At 35.2% G+C, this 27,246-nt stretch overlaps 1 protein-coding gene across 2 annotated transcripts in view; it reads left to right on the forward strand.

The window, feature by feature from the left end:
* LOC112858277 (N-heparan sulfate sulfotransferase 4) overlaps nucleotides 1-27,246 on the forward strand; it is a 432,421-nt gene that overhangs the window by 326,434 nt on the left and 78,741 nt on the right. For both annotated transcript variants that reach the window (XM_086704323.1, XM_025921652.2), the window contains exons 6-7: nucleotides 947-1,132; nucleotides 3,037-3,165. In XM_086704323.1, coding sequence (XP_086560449.1) covers nucleotides 947-1,132; nucleotides 3,037-3,165 — 315 coding nt within the window. The remainder of the gene's footprint in view (nucleotides 1-946; nucleotides 1,133-3,036; nucleotides 3,166-27,246) is intronic.

Raw genomic sequence — 27,246 nt, forward strand, 5'->3', positions numbered from 1 at the left:
ATGAAATGAAATTGGACCACCAAAATTCAACCTAGCTTGGACACCCATGTTCCCTTTAAAATGCACCATTGCAGGGGCGCCTGGGTGGCTCGGTCGGTTAAGCATCCGACTTCGGCTCAGATCATGATCTCACAGTCCTTGAGTTCGAGCCCCGTGTGGGGCTCTGTGCTGACTGCTCAGAGCCTGGACCCTGTTTCAGATTCTGTGTCTCCCTCTCTCTCTGCCCCTCCCCTGTTCACGCTCTGTCTCTCTCTGTCTCAAAAATAAACGTTAAAAAAAATTTAAAAAAAAAATAAATAAAATGCGCCATTGCAATTCATTTCCTCCCCACTTTTACTTCATCTGAATGTGTTCTCACTAGATCCTTCTTCCAGAAACATAGAACAGATCATGCCCCTCCATTCTCAAAGAGCTTCCTTATCTACAGTATTTAAATGGAATTTTTTCCAAATCCCTTAGTTCATAGTAAAGGCTCATTATAGTTCAGACTTACCTTTCTGGTTGTCTTTAACATTACACACACACACACACACACACACACACACACACACACACAGAGAGAGAGAGAGAGAGAGAGAGAGAGAGAGAGAGAGAGATAAACACACACACTCTTTCATCTTTGGGCACTTGCTCAAGTGACACTGTTTTTCTATAACTATCTAAGGAAAGACCATGTTCTCTTCCTATCTTCTCCCCAGACTTTCAGTATTCAAAATTCAGAATGAATATCACCCACACACCACATGCCAAAGTATTTACTATGTCTATGATAGAATCAGAGTTCTGTAAGATTATGAGTTCCTGAAAGGCAAAAGCTCCATGTTAGTTTTTATATTTCTTGTATTTAGCATAGAATTCAATGTATGTTAAATAATGTTGATGGAAACAATTTTAATGGAATTCAATTGACCACACTCCATGTAATGTTGTTCTTGCCTTCTTTTAGGAACATGGAATCCCTATCAACATGGGCTACGCGGTGGCACCACATCACTCAGGGGTCTACCCGGTTCATATTCAGTTATATGAAGCTTGGAAGAAGGTCTGGGGTATTCAGGTCACCAGCACTGAAGAATATCCACATTTGAAACCTGCACGGTACCGAAAGGGCTTCATTCACAATAACATCATGGTGAGCACATACTGCTATGTGTATTGAAGACTCTTAATATCTGTATGTGGAATAAATACAACATATAACTGCAGACCTCTGTGACATGATAGCATAAGTTCCTAACATACCATGGTGGTGACAGGTCACCCATTAACACGTTGTTTGCATGTTATTGGCTTGCTGTGGGTGGTTTTAGCAAAGTCTAAACAAGCTCAAGATATTGAAAATGAGTTTCAAAAGAATCATCCTTGCAGTTTCTCAATTGAAGTTTTGTCTGGGGACCCTATACTTCTGGGAGTTTCTCCTTGTCTGTTTGTTTGGATGGTCATATTGAGAGTTTTCCAAGCAAAATGTTGGTCCATGGATCAAGCAAATGCCTCTCAAGTCACTACACTATTAACAGAATCAAACAAATAACATCTGAAAGTTATCCACCCAGTTTGCTTTGGTTTTCAGACACTTAAGAGTATCTTAGGATATTATTTTATTCTTCTTTTTTCTTTTCCTTGCATGCTACTAAAGTGGAGGTGTATATATATTTTTTCCAGATATGTTGATTCAAAAAATAATAATATGATACAAGAATGCTGTATCAGTTGCTATAAATGAGGATAGAATCAAATGAATTTTAGATGGGAATTTATAAGTGTTCATTGGAATGGAAAATATATGGTATTCCTCACTTTGAAATAAAATAGTCCATTTAATATGCCCATCCCCACTTCTGGGGCTTCAGGTTATATTCTCATTTTCAGTTGCCTAGATCATAGCAACAGCAAACTGTTCTCCCTACTGTAAATATTTACATTTTCTCAATCCATTATTCAGATTGCTGTTAGAACTATCTATCTATCCATCCATCTATCTATTATTTATTTAATCACTATCTAAAAACATACAAACAAAAAAAAAAAAAAAGCACTAGAACACATGCCTAACCACAACTAGTACTAGAAGACCTAGATCCTAGATTTAAAAAGTCTCAGATTTAAAAATGGAGCTACTAATAATGAAAACAGTGGTATTGACATTCATAAAAATCCAGGAAGTATAGAAAGAATTGCTCTTATGTAATTTTGAATCAGACTTAAAGTATCGTTTTCCCTTTATTAAGTTACATGTTGACATATCATAAAATAAAAACATTCATTTTAACCAATATTACATACGTTCATTTAGTTTGAATTTAATACAAACTATTATAAGCAAAGAATATATGAAATTACAGTTACTCTGTTCAATTGGATGCATTTTCCTTTAGATTATAAGCAGTTTATTATTCAAAACAAACTTTTGGAATAAAATTACTTATTTGCTTTCTGTGTGGAACATTCAAATTTATAACAGAATTAACCACAGAATATGCCAGAAGCAGTCATTAAATGATTTGACTACTACTGTGATTAAAATTTAAAATCAGTGTAGTAAAAACAAAACATATGAAAGTGGAAGAAGTGATGGAAATGGATTGTTTTTGAATCTTAGAACCAGTGCTCGCTTCGGCAGCACATATACTAAAATTGAATCTTAGAACCTGAGTACCATGTAAGATTGTATTTCAGAAGCAAAGAGAATAGTGACCTAATACCATGAAAAATGTAAATGTGGAAAATCTCTATATTTAAATTAATTAATCCTAAGAAGGCTTTTATTTTTTGTCAGTCCTTTCACATAACTCAGCTGGTAGGTGAGATTCCTAGAACATCCCGAAAATGTTTTAGCCTATCTGTCCCATAGCATTGATCTGGCAACTCCCTTAATATTTAGATAATTACACCAATACCAGCTCTTGATTACAGTAAGATTTTCGCCTTAGCAACCAAGGAACTCCGATAGAAAATGATAGTTTGCAGACTCTGAAGTCATGAGATAGTGGTGGATAAGTCATGTCAGTGTGCTCTTCTTTCTCCCCTTTTCCTCAGGTCCTCCCTCGACAGACCTGTGGGTTGTTCACCCACACTATTTTCTACAAAGAATATCCAGGAGGACCCCAAGAATTGGATAAAAGTATCAGAGGAGGTGAACTTTTCCTCACAATCCTTCTAAACCCGGTATGTATTCTATTTATGCTTTTTATAATAACGTGTGATTTTCAAATATGTGTTTCTTTTTGTTTCTGTTGCCAACCCTTTCACAAGAAAAGGTGGTAAATACTAGCCCTACTAGAAAGAAATTAGACTACATCTCCAAATTATTCGAACTTGATTTTTAATTTTTATGATCTGCAATCAGGAATAACACAGAATTATTAAAAAGCATGTGTTGAATTTAAGAACTCAATGTAATATAGCATCTCAATGTTGACTTCTATTCTTGAATTGTAGTGAAGACATAATAAAATGCAGTTTTCTCGCCCAAAATTAATATTCACAATATCATCAGTGAATGTATATTTTGTCCATAAATTGAGTTTGCTTATTGCTCTAAATATCAGTAGATACACAATTCAGTCTCTAAAAATGATCACAATGTAAAATTGCATTGAAAATATGTAGCTAGGAGCACCTGGGTGGCACAGTAGGTTGAGTGTCTGACTCTTGATTTTGGCTTGGATCATGATCCCAGGGTTGTGGAATCGAGCCCTTAGTTGGGCTCTGCACTGAGCTTGGAGCTTGCTTGAGATCCTTTCTCCCCCTCTGCCCCTCCCTGCTTGTGCTCTCTCTCTCTCTCTCTCTCTTTCTCTAAAATGAAAAAATAAATAAATAAAAATTAAAAAATTAAAAATTAAAAATAAATATGTAGCTATGTATTATCTTTGCATACCAGGGTCATCTGAGGCCTATTTTTTAAAATCTCCACTAAGTTTATTTGGAATCAAAGGTAGAACGTTTGGCCCTTTTTTCTTTAATTGTGTCCTTTCATCTTTCAAAGTTTTACAGTTTTATTTCCTGGTTGTGTGTAAAAGTATATCAAGGTGGGAATATATTATAACTAGATAATGCTGAAATTATTTCAGCTTTTTTATTTTTCTCCCATAAATATTTCATTTCTGAGGTCTTACAAAAGCATCTCCTCTTTTACATCTCAGTACACACAAAAAGTATGAAGCAGTATGTCATATGCTATGCTTAATGTAAGAAATTTTCATACTCAGAGAAAAAGATTCATGCATTAAACAAAACTACAGCTCAGTTGTCTGTGGTGAAGGTATGTTTAAAATGAATTATTTAAATAATTTTATAAGGTATTTTAAATGCCGGAAGAAATTAAATAAACCTACATTGTGTAAAAATGAAAACCTGTAAATTGGATTGAAGGAGTAGGGAAGTGGGGGTTAAAATGCCTTATACAAAATAATCAATCAAAAATAATAAAAAGAAAACTTTTTCATCAAATGACATAGTTATTGAAAACAAAACAAAATTTTAAAAAGGTCTGTTGTGTTTGGGTGATATTAAACGGGTGAACAGCTTGGATGCTCTATGATCTTTCACAAGAAACGATTTCTCAGAACTTGCTTGTTCTTCTGTAAAACAAGTTAGTTGAACTGGACAATCTTCAATGTGCCTCAGAGGTATTGCTAATGGATCTAAGTCTGAGATACCTCAACGTTTTGAGTGTAATTCGAACTCATTGACACTTAAAAAAATATCAAGATATTCTATAAGTATTATTTTTGGAATTGAAGTATGCACATGGATGTTAATGAAAGCAGATGTGGGAAACCTTTCTGTTTACTCCTTTCTTCACTAATTGAGAATTTGATCTCCACAAAGGCAAGGGTCACTTCTTCCTACTTTTTTCATATCAGGGCTACACTCTTGACTTGCACTAACCATTTCTTAAGGGGAAGAGGATAAGTATCAGAGCACTGATGATTGCCTCCCCTAAAACTCTTGCCCACAGGTCTGATGGCTACTACTGTAAATTACCTGAATGCCTGTCTACTTTCCATTAAAAAGATGGATATAAAACTTTTTTTTTTTTAATTTTGAATTCAGTATTGTACCCTTCATAAAGCATCATTCAGAGAGTTATAGTTGGCCTTTTAAATAAAATAGAGGACTATTTGGCATCTAGTATTTCTACCTTTAGCACTTGTGAACTCACAAAACAACACTAACTATAGCAAACCTTCTTTTACAAGATTGTCACTGTCACACAGATTGATTTTAATTGCAGGTGGAATGGAACAGTAGAGGAGGGAAGTTTCAGGAGGCTTTTTGCATCCATTCACAGCTGTGCTTACTTGATCATTGTGAATTAATGGTGAACTCAAAACAGGATACATGAGTAAAGGAGAGAGCAATGGTCAAAGTGTGAATAATATAGGACATCATAAAGTATGGTAATATGAAGCCTGTATCTGGCAAATGGCAGCCCACAAAGATGTGAGATTAAAGAACAATGTTGCTCACAACATGGATAGTGTACACCCATAAACAATCTAAGTTGATGCTACTCAGCAATCTAGGGAGCCAGGTGGCAGGCAGCATCTGATGGAACCCATCAAAATGGGCCTTAGTTCCAGACCTGTGTAGGCAGAAGTTACAAGACGTATTAGTCGGTGTTCTCCAGAGAAATAGAACCGGTAGGGTGAGTGATGGTAGGGTGACAGAGATTTATTATAAAGAATTTGCTCATGTGATTATGTAGTTTGATAAGTCTCAATATCTGCAATTGGCAAGCTGGAGACCTAGAAGAACCAATGATGTCGTTCTAGTACAAGTCCTAAGGATTAACCTTAGGCCTGAGAATCAGGAGAGCTGATGGTGTAGTTCCAGTCCAAAGGTTGGCAATATCAAGATCCAGGAAGAACCAATGTTTCAATCCAAATCTGAAGGCAAAAAAACAAACAAACAAATAAGCAATGTTCTAGCTCAAAACCATCAGTAAGGAGTTCTCTTTTACTCACAGGATGATGAGCCTTTTTGTTCTATTCAGGTCTTCAACTGATTGGATGAGGTCCATCCACATTAGAGAGAACCATCTGCTTTACTCAGTTGACCAATTCAGTTGTTAATTTCATTCAAAACATCCTCACAGACACACTCAAAATAATATTTGAGCAATTGTCTGTGTACTCTATGGCCCAGTCAAGCTGACACATAAATTAATCACACCAAATGAAAGACTTAATGTGGGAAGCAGTCTGAAAGTGAATGAAATAAAATGAGCAACACAGAAAGAGAGGAGGAAGTGATGAATGAAGAAGCTTGGAATGTAAGCTTAGAAGTTTCTTTTGCATGTGTCCTATTACAAATAGAGAATCATCTCAGGTGATGGGCTATGATCAGTATTCACACTGATATGGAGAAAAGAAATATTCAGACTGTTTAATTACAATTCCAGGTTAGATCGTTCAGCAGGTCTGGCAAGGAATGGGCTTACAGGAATAGAGTGAGGAAAAAAGAGAAAATATCATACTGACACCCAGCCTTCCCCTTTGATCTATTATTTTTCTCCAGCCATCACTTAATTCTTTGTCAGAGTAACATTATCTCCTTACTCTTTCACCAAAACCATGCTGAAGAAAAAAATCTGTAAGTTCATTGATGTGAAGATATGCAGTTGATACGAATTTAATATGCTAACTCTAAGAATATTTATATTCTAACAGAACCAGTTCCCAAGAGATGCATTATTTTAGGTATCAAAGTCCCTTGTGAAGATATGTTTTCAGTAGGAGGCATTCAAAACCCATGAAATCACCCAGAAATCATCGCTTCCTCTACTTACTGTTCCAATTGACTCGTAATATGGAAAAGTGATTTTGCGAGAACTTATAAGTAGGATAAGTGATCACTAGTATTAGTATAAACTCTAAAGATTAAAGGCCAATCTAGCTTTAATTTATTTTTTAATTGATGATCTATACTTTCACATAATAAGAATGCTATACTTAGCAAATATTATATCTCTCTTGTATGGTAATTCTCTCAATGAATTTGTAAATGATCTATGGATTTTTGTTTGTCCTATTGGGTTTTTTGTATGTTGATGAATGGATGGATAGGGATATAGACAGAATGACACAAAGATAGGAGTGAGAGTAAATACTCCACGTAATAATATCAACATCCAGTTTTTCTTAGCACATTGGAATGATAGACCAAATCTAGCAAGACAAAATTTAACAGGAAATAATGAAAACCCCAAAAATTATTTTCAAAGAAAATAGTGGCATAATTACAGCATTGTATAAGAATAAATATTATATAAGACTAGATTAAATCTGCCAGAAAATCTTATAGCCTGCATCATGACATATTAAGTTCCTTGTCATTGAAATTGCCCTAACAGAAATGTTGTAGGAATATGGAATCTATTACTTTTAATATCTCATTTGATGCTAAAAATCTGTGGTTCTATTCTTACTCAGCTAGACACTAGGTATATCTCTTTCATTGTAAAACATTAAAAAATATAAAGTGGGTTTAATTTTAAATATTACAAACCAGCATTATAAACTTGGTTATACTCTATGATTGTAAGGTCAGAGGAAAAGAAGAAAGAGTAACATCAACATGCATACACATAAAAGAATGAGATAAAATGGGAAGAAATTCAGTAGTAGATGTATTAATGGGAATGTATTGACAAGAAAAAAATTTTCCATCATCAGTATACTGAAAGAAATATTACTGACAGATTTAGCAGAATTATTCTGAATAGATTGGTAGTTTCTGGATTCCTTTGTATGTAAACATACTATGAGGCTAATAAAAGCTGGAAAAAGTATATGAGGGAATGTCCTGGAATCTCCCTCTCTAGAGTACTTTAAAATAGAATCAACAACTATATAGTTCTTTCTTATTGCCTTGGGAGTTCATCTGCCTAAAGGAAGGGGACTGGATTAAATAACCTTGAAAAGTTCCACGTATTTTTTTTTTCTGCTTTATAACTTCTACAACTCTGCTCTGCAGTCAAAAAGGCACAAACCTTTCTGCAGAAACAGACCCATAAATACAGAGGACAAATTGGTTTTGCCAGGGGGTAGGGAGGATAGGGGGTGGACAAAGGGGGTGAAGGGGAGTGGGAAGGGGAGTGGGAAGGCAGTGTGAGGGAAGGGGAGGGCACAGACTTCCAGTTATGGAATTAATAAGTCATGGAGATGAAAGGCACAGCATAGGGGATATAGTCAATGGTATGGTAATAGCATAGTATGGTGACAGATTGTAGCTACACTTGTGGTGAGCACAGTATAGCCTAGAGACTTGTTGGGGCAACTGGGTGGCTCAGTTGGTTGACAGTCTGACTCTTGATATTGACTCGTATCATGACCCCAGGGTCGTGGAATCGAGCCCTGTGTCAGGCTCTGCACTAAGCATGGAGCATGCTTAAGATTCTCTCTCTCTCCCTCCCTTTGCCCCTTTCCCCTGCTCATGCTCTCTCTCTCAAATAAAAATAAAATAAAATAAAATAAAATAAAATAAAATAAAATAAAATAAAATAAAATAAAATAAAATAAAATAAAAATGCATATAGACTTATACAATCACTATGTATACACCTGAAACTAATGTAACATTGTTTGTTAAATATATTTAATTAAAAAAAAAAACTGGTATATTACAAAGGGATGAGGCAGCACAAACTACATCAAGATCAAGGCAGTTTTGTTCTTTGTCCAACTTAGAAATTTGCATTATTTTGTATTGTCCCCTCTAGAATAGATCTGTATCATTTCTGTACTCAAAAGTCTCTGATGTTTTTTTTTTCTTTATGCATTTTCAACAGTTTTATAAATTGTGACTCTAGCTGGCATCCTGCTTCTATACATGTTTTAAAATAATGTGATTATTTTCTGGGGCACCTGGCTGACTCAGTTGGAGGAAGCATGCAACTCTTGATCTTGAGTTTGAGCCCCATGTTGTATGTAGAGATTACTAAAAAAAAAAATAAACTTAAAAAAGTAAAAATAGGGGCAACTGGGTGGCTCAGTAGATTAAGCATCTGATTCTTGATTTCGGCTCAAGTCATGATCTCACAGTTCATGAGATCAAGCCCTGCATCATGAGATCAAGCCCTGCATCTGGCTCCATGCTGGGCATGGAGTCTGCTTGGGATTCTCTCTGCCCCTCACCTGCTCCTGTTCTTGCTCTCTCTCTCTCTCTCTCTCACTCTCACTCTCTCTCTCTCTCTCTCAAAATAAAAAAAATAAATATTGTAAAAATAAAAATAAATAAAACAAAATAAAATATGTCACTATTTTCTAATCTACCATAAAACAGAAAATACAAATTGGAATATATTTTTACATCTTGACTCACATATGAACTCCTGTTACTATTGTGTAACAGTACTGTTGTGTGAAACTTTTGATTCAGGAAACAGCAAAGAACAGGGTTTCTTCATATCCTTGAATACCAATTTGTTTTGCCCAAATGAATCTAACAATTGAAAACTAAATGATATGAGGGCCATTTGAATGGCATTTCAAAAGAATAGCTAGGTATCTGTTCACTTAACATTCAGATAACTTCCTCTTATTTTTCTTAGATTCTATCATGACCTCATCACATATTGATATTTTCCTGCACTGCTCCACACTTGTCAAATACTAACATGTATTTCCCTGGTGCCAAATCCTTCCTGTATTTTCAATATAATCTTTGTTCAGACAGGAAGAAATATAATTTAATCATGTATGAGGTGAAACAGCTTATACCAGGTAACCCACCATCATTCAAGCTGAGACACTAACCTATAAAATATGCAGCAGCTGACAATAATAAAGGAAGTCTGGAGTCTTATCAGATGGTGTCACCAGTAACTATAAAAGCTTGAAATGAGTGTGTTCTACTGGATTTACTTTTTTAACTCATTTTAATTTTATGTTATGCAAAGAACAATATGAAAATAGAATTTTCTAAGTTTCTTAACAGATATGCTTAAAGATGTTTAAATTCTAGAATGTCTTAAAATGGCAGTACTGGAGCCAGAAAATCTATGTTTTCCAAAGTTCAAAGCAGAGTCTAGACTTCTAACCCTTGCCTGTATTTTGGTCAATTGCAAATTCAGGTGAACAAAAAATATGTGCCTGAAAGAGCAGTGTACTTGAAATTGACAGTAGAGTATAATGGAACTGCAATGATATACTTCTCCATGTGCTGTCTGCTGAACTTTCATACACCTGGGCTGCTTAATGAGCTTTCCTTCTTCGTGTATATCAATCTCCAAGTTCCTGGAATCTAATAGCAGGTGTAGTGCATTTTGGATTAGTGCTGGCTCTTAAGACAAAGTAGAGAAAAGACAGATGTAAGGCATAGAACAACATCAACATGAATAGCCTGAACCAAACTTTAAGTTCCTTAGTGCTGAAATAATATAGAATCAGATATGTAAGATAACAAACAGAAGCATATTTTATGTGCAGCACAATATAAAATGCAGGAAACATCCCAAGTCTATTTTAGAGCAGATTATAAAGAATTACCGATTACTGTTATCAAGGCATCCGAGTATTCTTTTACGATCTTGATTTTGATTTCCTATAAATGCCGTGCTTTAGAGAGAATTGTAACAACCAGATAATATTTCATGTAGAACAAGCAATTATATTTTCCATCAAAATATATTTCTCTCCAAAATAATATGTTAATATTTCTGTCTCGGGGTCACAGGAGATTTTTTACATGTGTTTCAGCACTGTGTATTTTAAAAATAAATAAATAAATTGACTTATAACTGCTCTACTATAGTGAAATCTGCCGTTTATCTGGGCAGGATTTTGAAGCAATTAGTGTTACTGGGAACTGTGGGGCATAGAGCCTGGAAGAAGAGCCACCAACTGTGAGAAGAATGGACCCCTGTAGAGAATATAGATTGTGGAAAATTCTATTTCCACTCACAGAAAGATCTACAGTCACCTCTTTTTTTCCTTTATCTGGTTTTTTTTTTTTTTTCCTTAAAGATTTGCAGGACTAACCTTTACAAAAGGACATAAATCAGCCCTTCTGAAGTGATTCACACTCACAGCAGGGACTTTGTAAAATCTGGAGTCAGCTAAGATCTGTGGCCTCACTATGTATGATATTATTCTTTCTGTTCACACTGAAATTCAGGATCAGAGTTAGTACAGGGATCTAGAGAATGTGAAGAAATATTGCTCTTTCCTACTTTGGGAGGTAGTGCAGCTTTTGTTTAATTTTCCACAGTAGGATTTACATGGAAATTAGTTGTTCAGAATGTAAAGCGTGCCAGAATATTTTTGTCACCTAAACCTGAACTCTCTTAGTTTCACCAAATAAGAGGAAGATTGCTATTATTGTGTAGACATGTTTCTTTCTAATGCAATGGTTGCTACAGATCCTGATGGAACATAATTTACATTCCTATATATTTCTAGACCATGAACAAATTCATAAAATTGCATTGTTTTTTTCAATTTTGTTCCCCTAGAAAAATAAATGGAAACAACAATATTTTATTGGGGAAGTCTATTTCATCTAGCATAACTGGATAATTTAGTTTCCCCAAAGCATTTTATGAAAGGAGGTAGAATAGCTCTTTAACATAAATAAATTTTCAACAGCAAAAAATACAACCTCCTGTTTATGTGGATGTTAGTCAATAGATAAACCCTTTTTTCCCTCTATGTTGAAGCTTGTAATATATAAGCGTTAGGAGCATAATGCTCTTGACATTCAGGGATAGTGTGGGAGCAAAATCAGTGAATTCGTGGTAATAAGAAAAAAATAAAACCTCTCTGCATCACTGTTTATATGGCTTAGTGGGTTGGTGGGATAGTAGGAAAGTAAGTGGGTTTTGTGAGACTCTACAAAATTAAAATTGAAAATTTTATCATCTTGATTTTATCATCTTTTCCACAAATTATGTAACACCTAAGTATTTCATATATCTTATTTCTTTTTCTTCATAGTTTTTTTTTTCTAATTTTGAAGTACAGTGAAGCAGAAAGACCATTTGTATCACTTTATTTCACTTTGTTTATTCCTACTTCATTCCCCTGGCTACTCTGAGGAGTCAGATAATGTGAAAATAAAAATATGAGCTCTTTTCTAAAACATGTTGATATTTTCATGTTTTTTTTTTTTTTTTATTTCTGGAGACCCAAATTATTTAGTCTTATTTTTCCTTAATTAATGGCTATATGCTGATCTAATAAGGAGTATTTAGGTAAATACTTAACTTGCTGGTATCCATTGAGGAATTGAAAGGAAAAAGTCATATTTAAAAAAAATTAATGTTTATTCTTGAGAGAGAGAGAGACAGAGCACGAGCAGGGAAAGGACAGAGAGAGAGAGAGGGAGACACAGAATCCGAAGCAGGCTCCAGGCTCCAAGCTGTCAGCACAGAGCCCACGCAGGGCTCGAGTTCATGAACCCTGAGATCATGACCTGAGCCAAAGTCCGGTGCCTAACCTACTGAACCACCCAGGTGTCCCAAAAGGAAAAAGTCTTACAATTTCTATCCCTACAGTCTTATCAGCAGGCCAAAAAGTTTCTATCACTGAAGTTAGGTTGAGTTGACATTTATTTGTTAAATTTTTATTTGAGGTTTACCTAATCTTAAATGTAAAAATTATTGTTAAAAATAATTGGAAATCTCAGGCTTCATTTATAACGAATTGTTACAGTGTCATCTATTGCTGGGAGGGCAAACCCCCCCCCCCCCCGCTATTTGTGTCTCAATCTTTTTATTTCTTTATTGATCTGATTATTTTATTTTATATGAAATTTATTGTCAAATTGGTTTCCATACAATACCCAGTGCTCATCCCAACAGGTGCCCTCCTCAATGATTAAATTTTTTTAAGGAGATCATCCTGACGAGTTCGGTATAAAATAGTTCTAACATGTGAATATTCACGCATGTGCATAACTCAGTCAAGGAAGGCATAGGAATGCTGTTCAGAGGAGTTGATATTTGAGTGAGCTGAGCAATAGTAGGGATTCATCACACAAATGAGGTAACATGATGGGGTTGTGGAGTGACAGTTTGCAGTGGCAGTTTTCCAGTCAGAGAGAAGAGCTAAAGTTAGCGAGGTAAAGCCATCATTGCAAGTTTGGGATCTGTAAATGTCTGGGGTTTGCAGGAGCACAAGATGAAGGGAACATAAGATCTTACTCTTGTGAGATCACAAAAGTTTTGTATGACATGTGGACAGTTTGAATATTATTATTCTGTTGTAGGAAGGGAAGGGATTTAAGCAAGGGGGTGGCAGAATCAAATATAAATTTTTATCTGTAATTCTAGCTGACATTACAGGATCTGTCCTATATAGAGGACAATAGTATATACCCCTTCTCTTGCCAGCAGTGCTTTTCTATCCCTAGTATTCCCACCTGCACCTCACTTTTTATCTCTCAGATTTCACCTCTACTTTCTCTTCCTCACCGGGGCCCCTCATGGGTTTAGGAAAGGATGCACTGCTATATATACACATGGAGCCACATGCACAATACTGCTTACAGTGATATCTTTACACTTAGTGAATATTATCTTCCTCACCCATGCCAAATGCACCCTCAGGCATGAAGTGTTGGCTCAATAGGTATTTGTTGAATAAATGCATAAATGGAATTGATAGCATCCCAACTGTCTGTGTCTACTCACATGCTATTTCACACAAGTTATTAGAGCTGTGTCAGAAGAAAAGGAAAAGAAAGGGAGAATGAAGGAGTAAGGAAAGCAGAGAGAGGGCAGAGGTGAAGAGAAAAGGAGAGTGGAATATGGAAAGAAAAGGAAGAAAGGGAAGGGAAGGGAAAATGAGGGAAGGAGTCAAGGGTGGAAAGAAGAAATAAATGGAAAGTCATCCCTTTCTCTTTCATCAAATCAGATGGGCCACAGGAATGGAACGTATCAAAGTGACCGAAACTCAAACAATCTTGTTTTATTTCATTTATTTTTATTAATTATAAGAAAAAAGCCATATAATATTCCTTAATGCTTCAGAATTTCTCCATTTGTAAAACGGGGGGAATAATGTTAGTCCCCTTACTATTTGTTTTACACAGATAGTATGAAATGTGGTAAAAAGTAAGTGCTTTGATTTTTCAGAGAAAAAGTAAATAATTTGGATAGAATTCTTATTTGAAAAAGTAGAAGCATATATCATTTTTATTATCAAATGATACTTGAGATGTGTTAGCAGCCCATAAACTCTTGAGTTTATTTACAGTTTGAATTTTGCTTGATTGTTTCTCCCTGCTGGAACACATAAATCATGGGATAAAGACACTCTCTTTTACAAAGGCTTTCAGTTCATTATGTGTTTTGCTTCTGAAAATGTCCTTGGTTGTGTTATTTTATTGTGCTTCCTGAGCTATTTTTAAATGATAAAATTTCTATCATTATTCTTTATTCCAGTGAAACAAATTGAGTCATCAAATGCAGCCAGTCAAGACTTGTTTGGCCAGTCAGGACTGCTTTGTAAATTTGGTTTTGGTGTCTACAGAAGTACCTCAGATGTTTTTGTCAAAAGGTTTTGTTTTTGTGGTCAGTGTTGCTGATCTTAAGGTCTTTTATTATTATTATTAACAATAGAGAGGTTTGCTGGGAACACTAGGTCCAGACTTTGTTAATACTTTATAGTGAACACTGACCATTGTGGAAGTTTTGCTCAAATGAGTAATAAATAGATTTATAGCAATCTCTGTGTTTACCACATAAAAATTAATTATATGAAAAATGGAAGACCTTCCCAATTTTTACATAATTATAGCTAATTTAGATGAATGTGTTGAACTCAGTAGAAATAAGAAAACCCAATCCCACAAACTAAATAGAAAACTCTAGGCTGGATTTCATTACTTATCACAAAGGGAAAGGATGCTCTTCATGTCTACAATCATTGATCCTATAGATCTGTCTCCATTGAACTTCACACCTAACAGAACAGTCAGCATTCAATTACCTCTGTGGAAACATTAACTAAAACCAGAGAAGGAGCCAAGAAATTTAGAAGTAAAGAAAAGGTCATGTTCTTGTAAACGGCAAGTTCACAACTGCCAACATCCTTTAGAACTATATGAAAATTACCAGCTTAAACAATGTAAAAGATTCCAAGCATGAAGTGTTTTCCTGATTTATAATTGTCACTTTTAACACAATTTAAGGTATCCAATAATGACATTCAAAGTATAAAGTGTAAGTAGTGGAATTTTGCTCCTTCTTGAAGCTGTTATTATATCCACTTAAATTCTCTTTCACACACAGGTACACATTCAAATCAAATGTGAATAAAAGATGTGACTTGAAAATTGCCATCCTCCCGAAATTTCTTTTCAGAAGTCCATTCTGTAGTTCACTTAAACAACTTGCTCAAGCAATCAAATCTATATAGCAGAGCTTTCTACATGGGCTGAGATGTTACGCTCATAAACACAGAGTTTAGGAATTATGAGCTATTTAGAGAAATAAAAAAGAAACTTAAACACATCACATTGCCCCAAACTGGAAGCAGCTTTTATTCTATCTTTTGCCAAATGCATCTTTAAAAGGTATGTGCTATAGCATATAATGACTCTTGAATCTTTAGTGATTTAGATTTTGAAGAAGCAGCCCGTCTGTGAACAAGCGCAGCCGTAGTGGCTTACAAGGCAAGGAGTCATTGGCTGAATTATTATGGTTTTGGAAATGACTTTCTAGTGAGCAGGCAAACTCCCAGGAACATCAGAACACATTCCTCTTACAAGATGTGCCCATAGTAGGTCCTGTTCCTGTTGAATGAATAAATCCATCAGTAAGTACTGTCAACTCTGCTTCCAAAGTATATCCCAACCAGTCATTTTTTCCTTTCCATTTCCATAGTGAGATTACAAGACATGGGATCCATTCTCTTTCTGCTACCATCTGGCCACACAGAATCCATTATTCCTAGAGCAGTCAGAATATTGTTAAATGCAAACCATGTCACAGCCATTCTGAAAGCCCTTCAATGGCATCTCATTTAATCTTAGAATAAAATTCAAACTCTGGGTCATGACCTGGTCATCTCCTCTGCACTGATCACATTCCATTCTGACCTTCACCTACTACATTCCAACCACACCAGCCTTATTTCTGGAAAGTCTAAATATGCCAAGACTGTTTGTCCCTCAGAACTTTTCTGTTTCTGGCACTTTGCTTTGAATATGCTGCTTCCACAAATTTGTAAGCCTAATTTCTTCTGCCTTTCATGTCTCACATCAAAAGTCACCTCCTCAGAAGATGGTTGCCTGCCTTTTACCCAGTAACCGTCAGTCACTTACCTGTCTTATTTTTTCATGGCATCTACTACTCTCTGCAGCTATCCTGTTGATTTATGTGTTCACCATGTGTCTCCTTCCCCCGACTCTATGTCCTGTCCTTACGCCACCCAGGATCCCCTCCACATTAGTTCCATGAGTCCAGCAACATTTATGTTGGGGTGGAGGGTACAGGGATGATATGAGCGGCATAGAAAGCACTAAACCATTTGATTGTTAACCACTGTATATTCCTGGGTAGATGTTTTTGTGAGCTTTAGAAGTGATTTTAGCCAAAGATTTCAAACGTTAATGTGCAATTGAGAACAGTTCTGTATATTTGATCACTGCTTGTTTGTTTAAGCACACAGATAACTTTGTAATTTTTATGGGGAACAACATATACCTAAAGTGTTTTATAATGTTTATGCAAATTTGACTTAAAGTAATATTTTATCTTAGCTTGCCAAACTAGTTACATTAATGTCTGCCTGAAATTACAAAAACATACCTAGCAATAATTTCCTAAGAAATACAAATCTAAATCTGAGATGTGAGGGTAAAATCTGTAGAATTCCTGTGATATCCAAGCCATCTTCAATACCCACTCAGGAATTGAAACCCATTATTTTTTTTTTTTTTAATTTTTTTTCAACGTTTATTTATTTTTGGGACAGAGAGAGACAGAGCATGAACGGGGGAGGGGCAGAGAGAGGGAGACACAGAATCGGAAACAGGCTCCAGGCTCCGAGCCATCAGCCCAGAGCCTGACGCGGGGCTCGAACTCACGGACCGCAAGATCGTGACCTGGCTGAAGTCGGACGCTCAACCGACTGCACCACCCAGGCGCCCCATGAAACCCATTATTTTTAATACGACAAAGCTCTTTCTTCTCTTCATAATAAATAGCTACCACTTCTTCAATGTTTACTATATTTAATATTCTAAATAATTTACATGTATTTTCTTTTAAAGTTTATTTATTTATTTTGAGAGAGAGAGAGAAAGAGAGAGAGAGAGAGAGAGAGAGAGAGGAGAGACAGAGGATCCCAAGCAGGCTCCATGCTATCAGCACAGAGCCAGATGCAGGGCTGGAACTCACGAACCATAAAATCATAACCTGAGTAGAAATCAGAAGAGTTGGAAGCTTCACTGACTGAGCCACTCAGGTGTCCCTGATTTACATGTATTAACTCATTTAATCTTCCCAACAACCATATGAAGTGGATGCAGTTATCATCTCAATTTTCTAAATAAGGAAACCATCTCTAAAAAGTTAACTAATCTAGTTTCATGCAGCTTGAGAGTTGCAGAACTGCAGGTTTAATTCAGGAGGTCAGGTTCCAAAACCCTCACTCTTTTCGCAGTACATTTTGCTGTCTCTCTTAGAGGACTGTCAAAATAGTAATATAACTTGGGAAAAATCTATTTCTTGCAGGAAAAGTGATCTTAGCAGGAATAACTGTATTCCATCAACTTCCAGGGTTGAATACATTTGTAATTACAGAGATATATGTACCTTTCAGAGTCCCATGCTCACATCAAAGCTTCAGGCTCCTTGATTCATTCAGTAAGCACCTATTAGGGGCGCCTGAATGGCTCAGTCAGTTGAGCATCCGACTTTGGTCATGGTCTTACAGTTCGTGAGTTGGAGCCCCACGTCAGGCTCTGTGCTGACAGCTCAGAGCCTGGAGCTTCCTTTGGATTCTGTGTCTCCCTCTCTCTGCACCCCTCCCCTCTGTCTCTTCTCTCAAAAATAAATAAACATTAAACAGTTATTAAAAATGAGCAGAAATAAGCACCTATTAAATATTGTTAGTGTGTGAGAGAAATAAGAAGACAAAGGTGTAGTCTACACAGGCTGGTGAAAGAAATAAACATACAATACAGAAAATTTGGATAAAGTTTGATGAGTACTATTTTGAAAAGGAATGGAAATATACAAAAAGGAGGTTGCCAGGACCTGAAAGAATCAGAAAAGTCCACAAGGACAATGTGACTTTCGAGCTGTACAAAGTATGTAGAATTTTGATTATCAATGAAGGAAAAGGTGTTCCATGTTGCCAGGAAGCTAATGCGCTAATGAGCTTAAGGCATATATGGAAAGAACAAAAGAGAGCAGGGTAAGAGTGACAGGAGAAAAGGAAGCTGGAAGAAATGACCTTGGGACTACACTGTACAGATTTTTATGGATCGTGTGTAGGGACATTCTAGTGGGTAAGTGATGTGATACTCGGGTTCATTTTTTATTATTTTTTAAGTTTATTTATTTATTTTAGGGAGGGAGTGGGAGGAGCAGAGAGAGAGGCAGAGAGAGAGAATCCCAAACAGGTCCTGTGCTCTCAGCTCAGAGCCCAATGCGGGGCTCGATCCCACAAACCATGAGATCATGACCTGAGCCAAGTTCAAGAATTGGGCATTTAACCAACTGAGCCACCCAGGTGCCCCATATTCAGGTTTAGAAAGAAAGTGAGTATTCTTTCATAATATTCAAGCTTTCCATCAAAATAGTGATCTTTCTTGAGAAAGGATACTTTTTCTTTCATCATACCGTGAGTGGTTTTGTCCCTTTCTAGAACCTTCAAAAACTGTCCTCATCTCAATAATAAATAGATCTCACAAATGGGGTACTGTTAGAAGAGGCCAACAGTATGTGCTATCCTTTCTTCCAGGTTCCTTTTGCAAAATGAACAATCTCATGACCTCTGAAGATTAGACTTTTTAAAGTGATTTTAATACTGTGTAACAATGGAAACACTGCAATTTTGAATCCATAGTCTTTGTGGGTTTTTCCTATGTTTTTCCTTTTCTTTTTTCCCTTTTTCCTTTTTCTCTTTCTTTCCTTTCCTCTTTTTCTTTCTTTCCTTCCTTTCTCCCTCCTTTTCCTTCCCTTCCTCCCCCTTCTTCCTCCTACTTGCCCCCTTTTCCTCCTCCTTCCCCTTCCCTCCCCTCACCCCCTCTTCCTCCTTCTCTTGTTCTCTTTAATGAGCAACTCATCTCATTATTTCTAGAATCATTATATTACTAGACCACAAAAAGCATGTAGTAATATTATACTATCTACTGACTCTTAATGTCACCATAATGATAAAAATAATAGACTTCAATTAACCACTAATAAAGTAGATTTTAAAACAAACATATTTAGAAAAAATACACAGGCTTTATATTACTACACTTACTGTCTCTATTGAAGTGTTCTCTGTATTTAAAAAAAAAAAGTAGTCAGTTTTTAAGACTTTGTTCTCATCCAAGAACAACTTTTTATCTTATAAGTCAGTCATGAAAAGGAGGATTATAATTCTTTGCATGTTTTGACTGTTAACAAGAAGATGATTATAAAAGAAGAATGAATTTAATATATAGTATATTTATCTTAACTTCTAATTCACTTTATTAGCCTCATTGCATCCTACCTGGTGTCAGTGGGAAGAAAATAGTGAGCCATGAAGAAATAAAACCAAATTCAAGTACAATTTGTTGACTGACTCCATTATGGCATTGGTCAGTCTTTTGAGGTTCCCCCCTGGAGATCTGACAGCTTTGTGATTTTGTTTTCAGCAGGCTGGGCAGAAAGGCTACAGAGGAAAAGCCTATTTGTGATTGCTAAAGAACCCCTAAGAATAGGGTGAGGTTAGTGAGAAAATTTGCCTTTAGGGCTCCTCTTACCAGTTGTCTGGAGGACTTTGCTTTCAGTATTCATATCTAGAACCTTTGCTAAACAATATGTTATCCCATTTTTCTTCATTTTTAAAAATTCATTAGGATAGTGCTAGTTTAATATTTTAAGAGAAAATAAAAATCAGATCAACATCTGTGGTAAAAGAGGAATTATAGGAGCAGACATAAAAAATGTCCCTATCTCCACCTGCCACTATCTTGTGTCCAAGTAACCTATTCTCCATTCTATGCCTGGCAATGCCGAGTGAAAAAGAAGCTAATGAAACATTAAAGGGAAACAAGCAGTTGCTCTTGCTTTTCAAAAGATAGTGATTAAAAGCATGGACTGGAAATTCAAGTACTCCTGATCTCAATATCCTGCTGCCTCAGCTTTAACAGAAGCAAATTGCAAAACTTGAATTTAGATTAGTGCCATGACTGTTGAAGTTTCAAGGAAATTTAGAAAAAAAGGTACTAATTCTGAAAGGTTATTGTTACCTTATTAAAAGTAAAAGTGTTCCCCATAGTTTATACACAGTCACTAACTTGTATTTAAAGTATTTAAAGACTATTAAAGTATGTTCATTATTTCTCTCCTTTGGGTGCTGAAAGAAAATTCCCTCGAATGCAGTGGTATCTAACATTTTTAGACATACACCATATCAATAAAAATGATTTTGAGCAAGTATCCACAAAATATTCATATTTATGTATAGATTAACTTCATTCATACTATGTGATGCATTTCTAACCACATACATTACATTGAAATACAAAATAAATACAAATGAAATTGTAATGTTTTCTTATGGAGATGAGTTTCTGAACCCTGCTGAGCTTCTTGCATTCTGGGGACCACTGTAGCAGTAAATTCAAAAGCTAATTAAAGACAGAAATGTATTATAAATATGACATAGAAATTTTACATGTTATTTTTTAGATTTTGTGTGTTCCCCTAAACTCTCTTTAGTATCAGGACCAAATACTGCAAAGCCTTGTAGGCCATGGAAAGACATTTTACTCTTTATATTTTTATAAGTGTGTTTTTATATTTTTGTAAGGATTTTATTTATATAGGTGTGATGTGAGCCTTTGGAAGGTTTTGAATAGGGATCTGATATAATTAGATTATGTTTTGATAGAAATAATCTGGCTGCAGAATGGAGAAGAGTCTGAAGTCAGCCAGTGTAGAGCAAAGATACCAATTAAGAGGATATTTTAAGGCAGAAATTAATGCTTGGACTAGGCAGTACTAGTGGAGATAGTGAGACATAGCTGACTATGAGATACATTTTAAATTGATGGCGGATTTGATGTGATGTGGAAGAAAGAAGGGTCAGCGATGACCCAAAATGTTTTGCTTAAAGAACCAGATGGATGAAAGCATATTTACTAATATGGGGAATACTGGGAGAGGAGCCAATTTGAGGAAGAGGCTATGCAGAGTACCTTTATTGATAAGTTGATTTTGAGATATACTTTAGGCATCCAAAATATTTGGCTACTTGAGTCTGCAATTCAGAAGGTCAATAATAGTAAGATATATTAGCATCAAGATGTCATCTAAAGTTATAGGACTAAATAAGCAAAATAGTAGGTTAAATGACATGCAAAATTTCTGTCTCATATTTAGGAATATTATCCTAGACACTGCTATTTCTTATTAGTAATTGCAAGGAAAATCTTCTCATTTTCTCTAGGACAAAGAACAAGCCACTACACACACACACACATGACCCCCCTCCCTTGAATTACTGTCATAATATTGAAATATGATAATGTTTTAGGGCCTATTTTTTCTCTAATAGATATATTCATTTCCTGAAATGGCAATTCTGAGAAATTAAGGACATGGATGATTGAAACGAGCTTTCCATTTTTGCTCACATACTACAGTTTATGCCTCATTGGATACCTTTAATTTTCCCCCTATTCCTTTACCAAGCCTTTGAGTGGGTCTGAAGAGAACGTGCTTTGACATATTTAAGGCATCCTGAGACAGAATCTGTACCCATGATCATATCTCTTCAGTGTCCACAAGGTCTCATAGTATCTTTTTCCAGCTCATCTTTCTTGCTCCCTTGCCATTTTGGACGATAAAGAACCAGCTCATAAATGTTTAACAGACAAGATAAGCTAATAAATACAGCTCTAAATATCATCCTCTTACAATAGTCAAAGAATTATCTGTCTGGAATAATTCCTTATGCCAACCAAGAAGAGCTCTCCATAAAGCCAAACTGTTTAAGTCAAAATTAAAAATAAAATCTACATTTCAAATGAGATATTAGCAACTCTTCTGGCACTTTGATGATACATCTTGCTACTCATCTCAATAACCTTTTAATTTCATACTAATGCATAAAATTGTCTTTACTAACAATTAAGGATTTGCTCAAGGAAATTGGTGATATCTTAAATTATAAATTCTTGAATGGCCATTGAATAAATCTGAATTAGAAATTTAGATTTCTATTAAGTCTTAGTGGTTGAAAATTTTTAAGCCTTTAACACTGATGCCATGTCAGCCCTGATGTAATGATTTATCACAACTTCTCCATCCTCAATATACCTTTTTCGTAATCATCACACTGATTAAAAGTAAACATTATTTTATATTATTATATTATTTATATTATCATCATATATAATATATATTATATTATATTATTATAAATATTATTTTTAAATATTATATTATGTTATATTTATATTTATATGTTGTTTCCTTTTCATTGAAGGATATCACTAAATAGGAGGGGTAATTTTCTGATTAAGTGAATTTTGAAATAATAATAAATATATAAATATTCTTTAATTTTGGATCAAATCAGCATTCTCTTTTCATTAAGATATTGGTGGATGGAGAAAAAAAAGGATATTGGTGGATGGCATGATATTGAGGTGATAGAGGTATTGGTCCGTTCTAAGCTTTATATTTTGTAACATATTTTTCATAAAATTTTCCTTTATATATATTTAAACCTGATAATAATTTTTCATGTTAGCTAATTAAACAACTTTTTAAAATATACTATTTAAGCCTGCTTTCTTTACTGTAGTTGTGAAAATAGAAAATACTGTTAAATCAAAATTGCTTCAGAATAGTAAAATTACAGACTTATAAGCATTAATTTGTTTTTCTAAGAAAAAATATTTGAAAGGTTACTCTTTGTGTATTCATGTGTGTGTGTGTATGTGTGTGTGTTAACGTGTTTCTGGATTTTGCTGCATTTTTCTGAGTCTAGTTATAGTAGAGACAAAACTTTAACCTTGAATAACAAAAACTTATTGTCTAAATCCAAATATAATTCATAATTGAAATTGTACCAGTGTCCTGCAGCTGTTATCCAGCAAAATGACTTTGTAGATCATATTGTGCAAATTGGAAAGCTCAAACGTTTTATATTTAACAAAGTCTACATAATTAAAAAGTAGGTTAGCATAATTTTTTTAACTGTCCCAGAAAAGGAGAAAAGCTCACAAGAATTCAATTGAACTGAGTTGGTATAAAATGTTTAAAAATATGTTTTTTTTTCTAATAACAAATGTTAATAAATGCATGCTTACTTAGGACAATGTGAAAAATAAAGAAAAATAAAACAATACAAAATTCACCTACCTCTTTCCACAATTAACATTTTAAAGTACCAAAAAGTGCTTTTTAAATATACAGTTTATATCTTGTCTTTTTACCTTAGTATTGTAGCATGAGGATTTTTTCCTGACATTAACATTATTTAAAGTTACACTGTGAATGTTGTACTATACACAAAATATGACTTTGGCATTATTCACTTGATCATTCTCCTGTTGCTGTATATTTCTTACCAGTATTTCTCCTTTAATTTACCTTGTATAGATCTGCCAGAGATATATCTTATGTTAAAGAAAAACCTTTTCATACCATTCCTTTCAAAATCACTTAATGATTCCCCTTCAAGTCCAAACCTCTTAGCATAGATGCACATCTCTTCTCCTTGTGAATCTGGTCAGAATTGGTCTCACACCATCGCAAGGATTGCAATATCTGGCAGTGTGGATGCTGGCTGCTTCCCAAGAGACCTTTTAACTCATGCCTGTAAGACAGGGCCTATCATTCTCTTGTTTACTTTCTTTACCTCTTTCCTTCTGCTCCTTACTCGGTTTAGATACAACATACTCTTTGAAGACCCCCTAATTACCCCCAAATCAGTTCCAGTTAGTAGCTTCTCCTCTAAGCTCCCATACTAGTTTGTATAAACCTGTAATTTAGCACCTGTCACCCCCCCCTTTTGTCTGTTTAGATGGTGAGCAGCTTCTGGACTGTTTACATATGAAATTCTTTCTTGTTTTACCAATGCAACTTAGTGCTTATAAATAAATCTGTTAATTAAAATAAATTAAAATTATTTTTTTAAGAACTTTCCTATGTACTGGACATTGGTTAGCTGGTCCTTTGTGTGTATTAACTTAATTTCACCTTCAAAACAACCCTTTGAGAGAAGTGCTATTGTTTACTTTTTTTTTTTTTCAAACAGATGAAGAAATTGAGGCATAGCAAGGTTAAGTAATGTACTTAAAGTTAGACATTCAGTAAATATCAGAGCCAGGTTACGAAAACAGCCCTCATAAAAAAGACCTTATACTCTTACTCTGAGCCAGACGTGCCTTCTAAGACCTACAATGAATCCTAGGGCAAGCGTAAGATTTGACTTTTGAGCAAAGCAACCAATTAAAACAGAAAGACACTGTGCAATGGCTTTTTATCCTGATGAAGTCCCAATAGTTCATTTTTGCTTCTGTTTCCCTTGACTCTGGAGACATGTCTAGTAAGAAGTTGCTACAACTGATGTCAAAGAGGTTGCTGCCTGTGTTCTCCTCTAGGGTTTTGGTAGTTTCCTGTCTCACATTTAGGCTTTTCATCCATTTTGAATTTATTTTTGTTTAGGGTATAACAATCAACAAACTACAAGGTAACCTATGGAATGGGAAAAGATATTTGTAAATGATATATCTGATAAAGGGTTAATACCCAAAATCTATAAATCACTTATCAAGCTAAACACCCAAAAACAAATAATCCAGTAAAGAAGTGGGCAGAAGACACGAATAAACATTTTTCCAAAAGAGACATCCAGGTGGCCAATAGACACATGAAAAGATGCTCAACCTCGCTCATCATCAGGGAAATACAAATCAAAACTACAATGAGATACCACCTCACATCTGTTGGAATGACTTAAAAAAAACCACAGGAAACAACAGGTGTTGGTGAGGATGTAGAGAAAGGAGAATCTTCTTATACTGTTGGTGGAATGCAAACTTGTGCAGCCACTCTGGAATAAAGTATGGAGGTTCCTCAAAAAGTTAAAAATAGAACTACCCCACAATACAGCAACTGCGCTCCAAAGTATTTACCCAAAAGATAGAAAAACGCTGATTCAAAGGGGCATGTGCACCCCAATGTTTATAGCAGCATTATCAACAGTAGCCAAATGATAAAAAGAGCCCAAATGTCCATCGACTGATGAATGGATAAAGAAGATCTGGGGAATAAAATATTTGGAATATATTCCTATATACTGTGATCACATGATCACAACTATATACTGTGATCACATGATCAAAACTGAGCCAGTGGTTCTTCTCTTTCTCTCTCTCTCTCTCTCTCTCTCTCTCTCTCTCTCTCTCTCGCTATGTGACTGTGGATGATCACTCCCATGTTCCAATGCTCAGTCCTAGACCATGGTGTTTGGCAGAAATCAGTAATTTTTCAGAACATTGGATGATGCTCACACCTGGCACTAATGTATTTTTTGTCACTTCAAACCATCTATGGACAGTCCTTTACTTTTCAATACAAGAGTAAGCTTAGGAATCCTTTGCTTCATTCTAAGTCAGGCTACCGGCAGACATAGACCCTTTCCTCTGCTACCTATTGCTTTTTACATTAAGTACAGTATATGACAAGAGTTTATTAATACCGTACTGGAGTCAACATCCATGCAAGTGCATTCAATGTCCCCCATGCAGAAAAAGATTCCATTAGCCAATAGACAGCAGTGATTCCATTAGTGATAGTGAAAGTAGTCCTACACAATAACCCTCCTCTCTCTTGCCTCCCTCACACCAGTCATGAAGGTTTTCAAAGGTAAGTGCAGGTTAATTTATTTTACTTTATATTTTGTATTTTCTTTATTATTTTGTATTATATTAAAATATTATAATCATTTTTATATGAATATTTTGGGTTCTGGAATAAATCATCTGAACTTCCATTATTTCTCATGGGGAAATTTGCTTTGATATACAAGTAATTTGGATTACAAGCATGTTTCTGGACCAAATATTCTTGCAAACCAAGGTTTTACTATACATAGGTAATGGAATATTACTCAGCCATCAAAAATAATGAAACCTTGCCATTTGCAATGGCCTGGATGGATCTAAGGTGTATTACACTAAGAAAAATAAGTCAGTCAGAGAAAGACAAATACTATATGATTTCACTCATATGCGAAATTTAAGAAACAAAACAGATGAACATAAGGGAAGTAAGAAAAAAGAGAAAGGACACAAACTGTAAAAGACTATAGAGAGCTCTAAAGAACTATAGAGAAAAAACTCAGGGTTGCTGGAGAAGAGGTGGGTGGTGGATGGGCTAAATGGGAGATGGGTGTTAAGGAGGGCACTTGTGATGTACACTGGGTGTTACATGTAAGTGATGAATCACTAAATTCTACACCTGAAACCAATATTACACTAAATACGTTAACTAGAATTTATTTATTTATTTATAATATTTTTCATGTTTATTAAATTATTTTGAGAGAAAGAAAGCGCAAGCAGGGGAGGGGCAGAGAGAGAGAGGGAGAGAGAGAATCCCAAGTAGGCTCTACACTGTCAGCACAAAGCCTGACACGGGGCTCAATTTCACAAACCGCAAGATCATGACCTGAGCCGAAATCAAAGAGCTGAACACTCAAATGACTGAGTCACCCAGGCACCTCTTAACTAACTAGAATTTATATGAAAACTTGAAATAAAAAAATAAAATAAAATAGAACAGCAAAGACACACACTCAATGACTTGACTTTATTTCCCAGAGTTTAAAAAAAATAAAAATACAGAGTAAGCAAGGGTAAATAATTTCCCAATATAGCTTAGTTAGAGTCTTATCAGAGAACAATTAGTTCTCCTTTTCCTCATTCTAATGTGGTTTCAGACTAGATTAAGCAGACTTAGTACTTCTTTTCTATAAAATTCAGACAGAGTTGCAAAGAAAATAGAATCATGAATTCCTAAAAACACATAAAGAGCTATTACTTTTATTTATTGAAAGCCAAAATTTTATA

Source organism: Puma concolor, chromosome B1 (genome assembly GCF_028749965.1).
Source record: "Puma concolor isolate L17-30 chromosome B1, mPumCon1.1.hap2, whole genome shotgun sequence".
Lineage (NCBI taxonomy): Eukaryota > Metazoa > Chordata > Mammalia > Carnivora > Felidae > Puma > Puma concolor.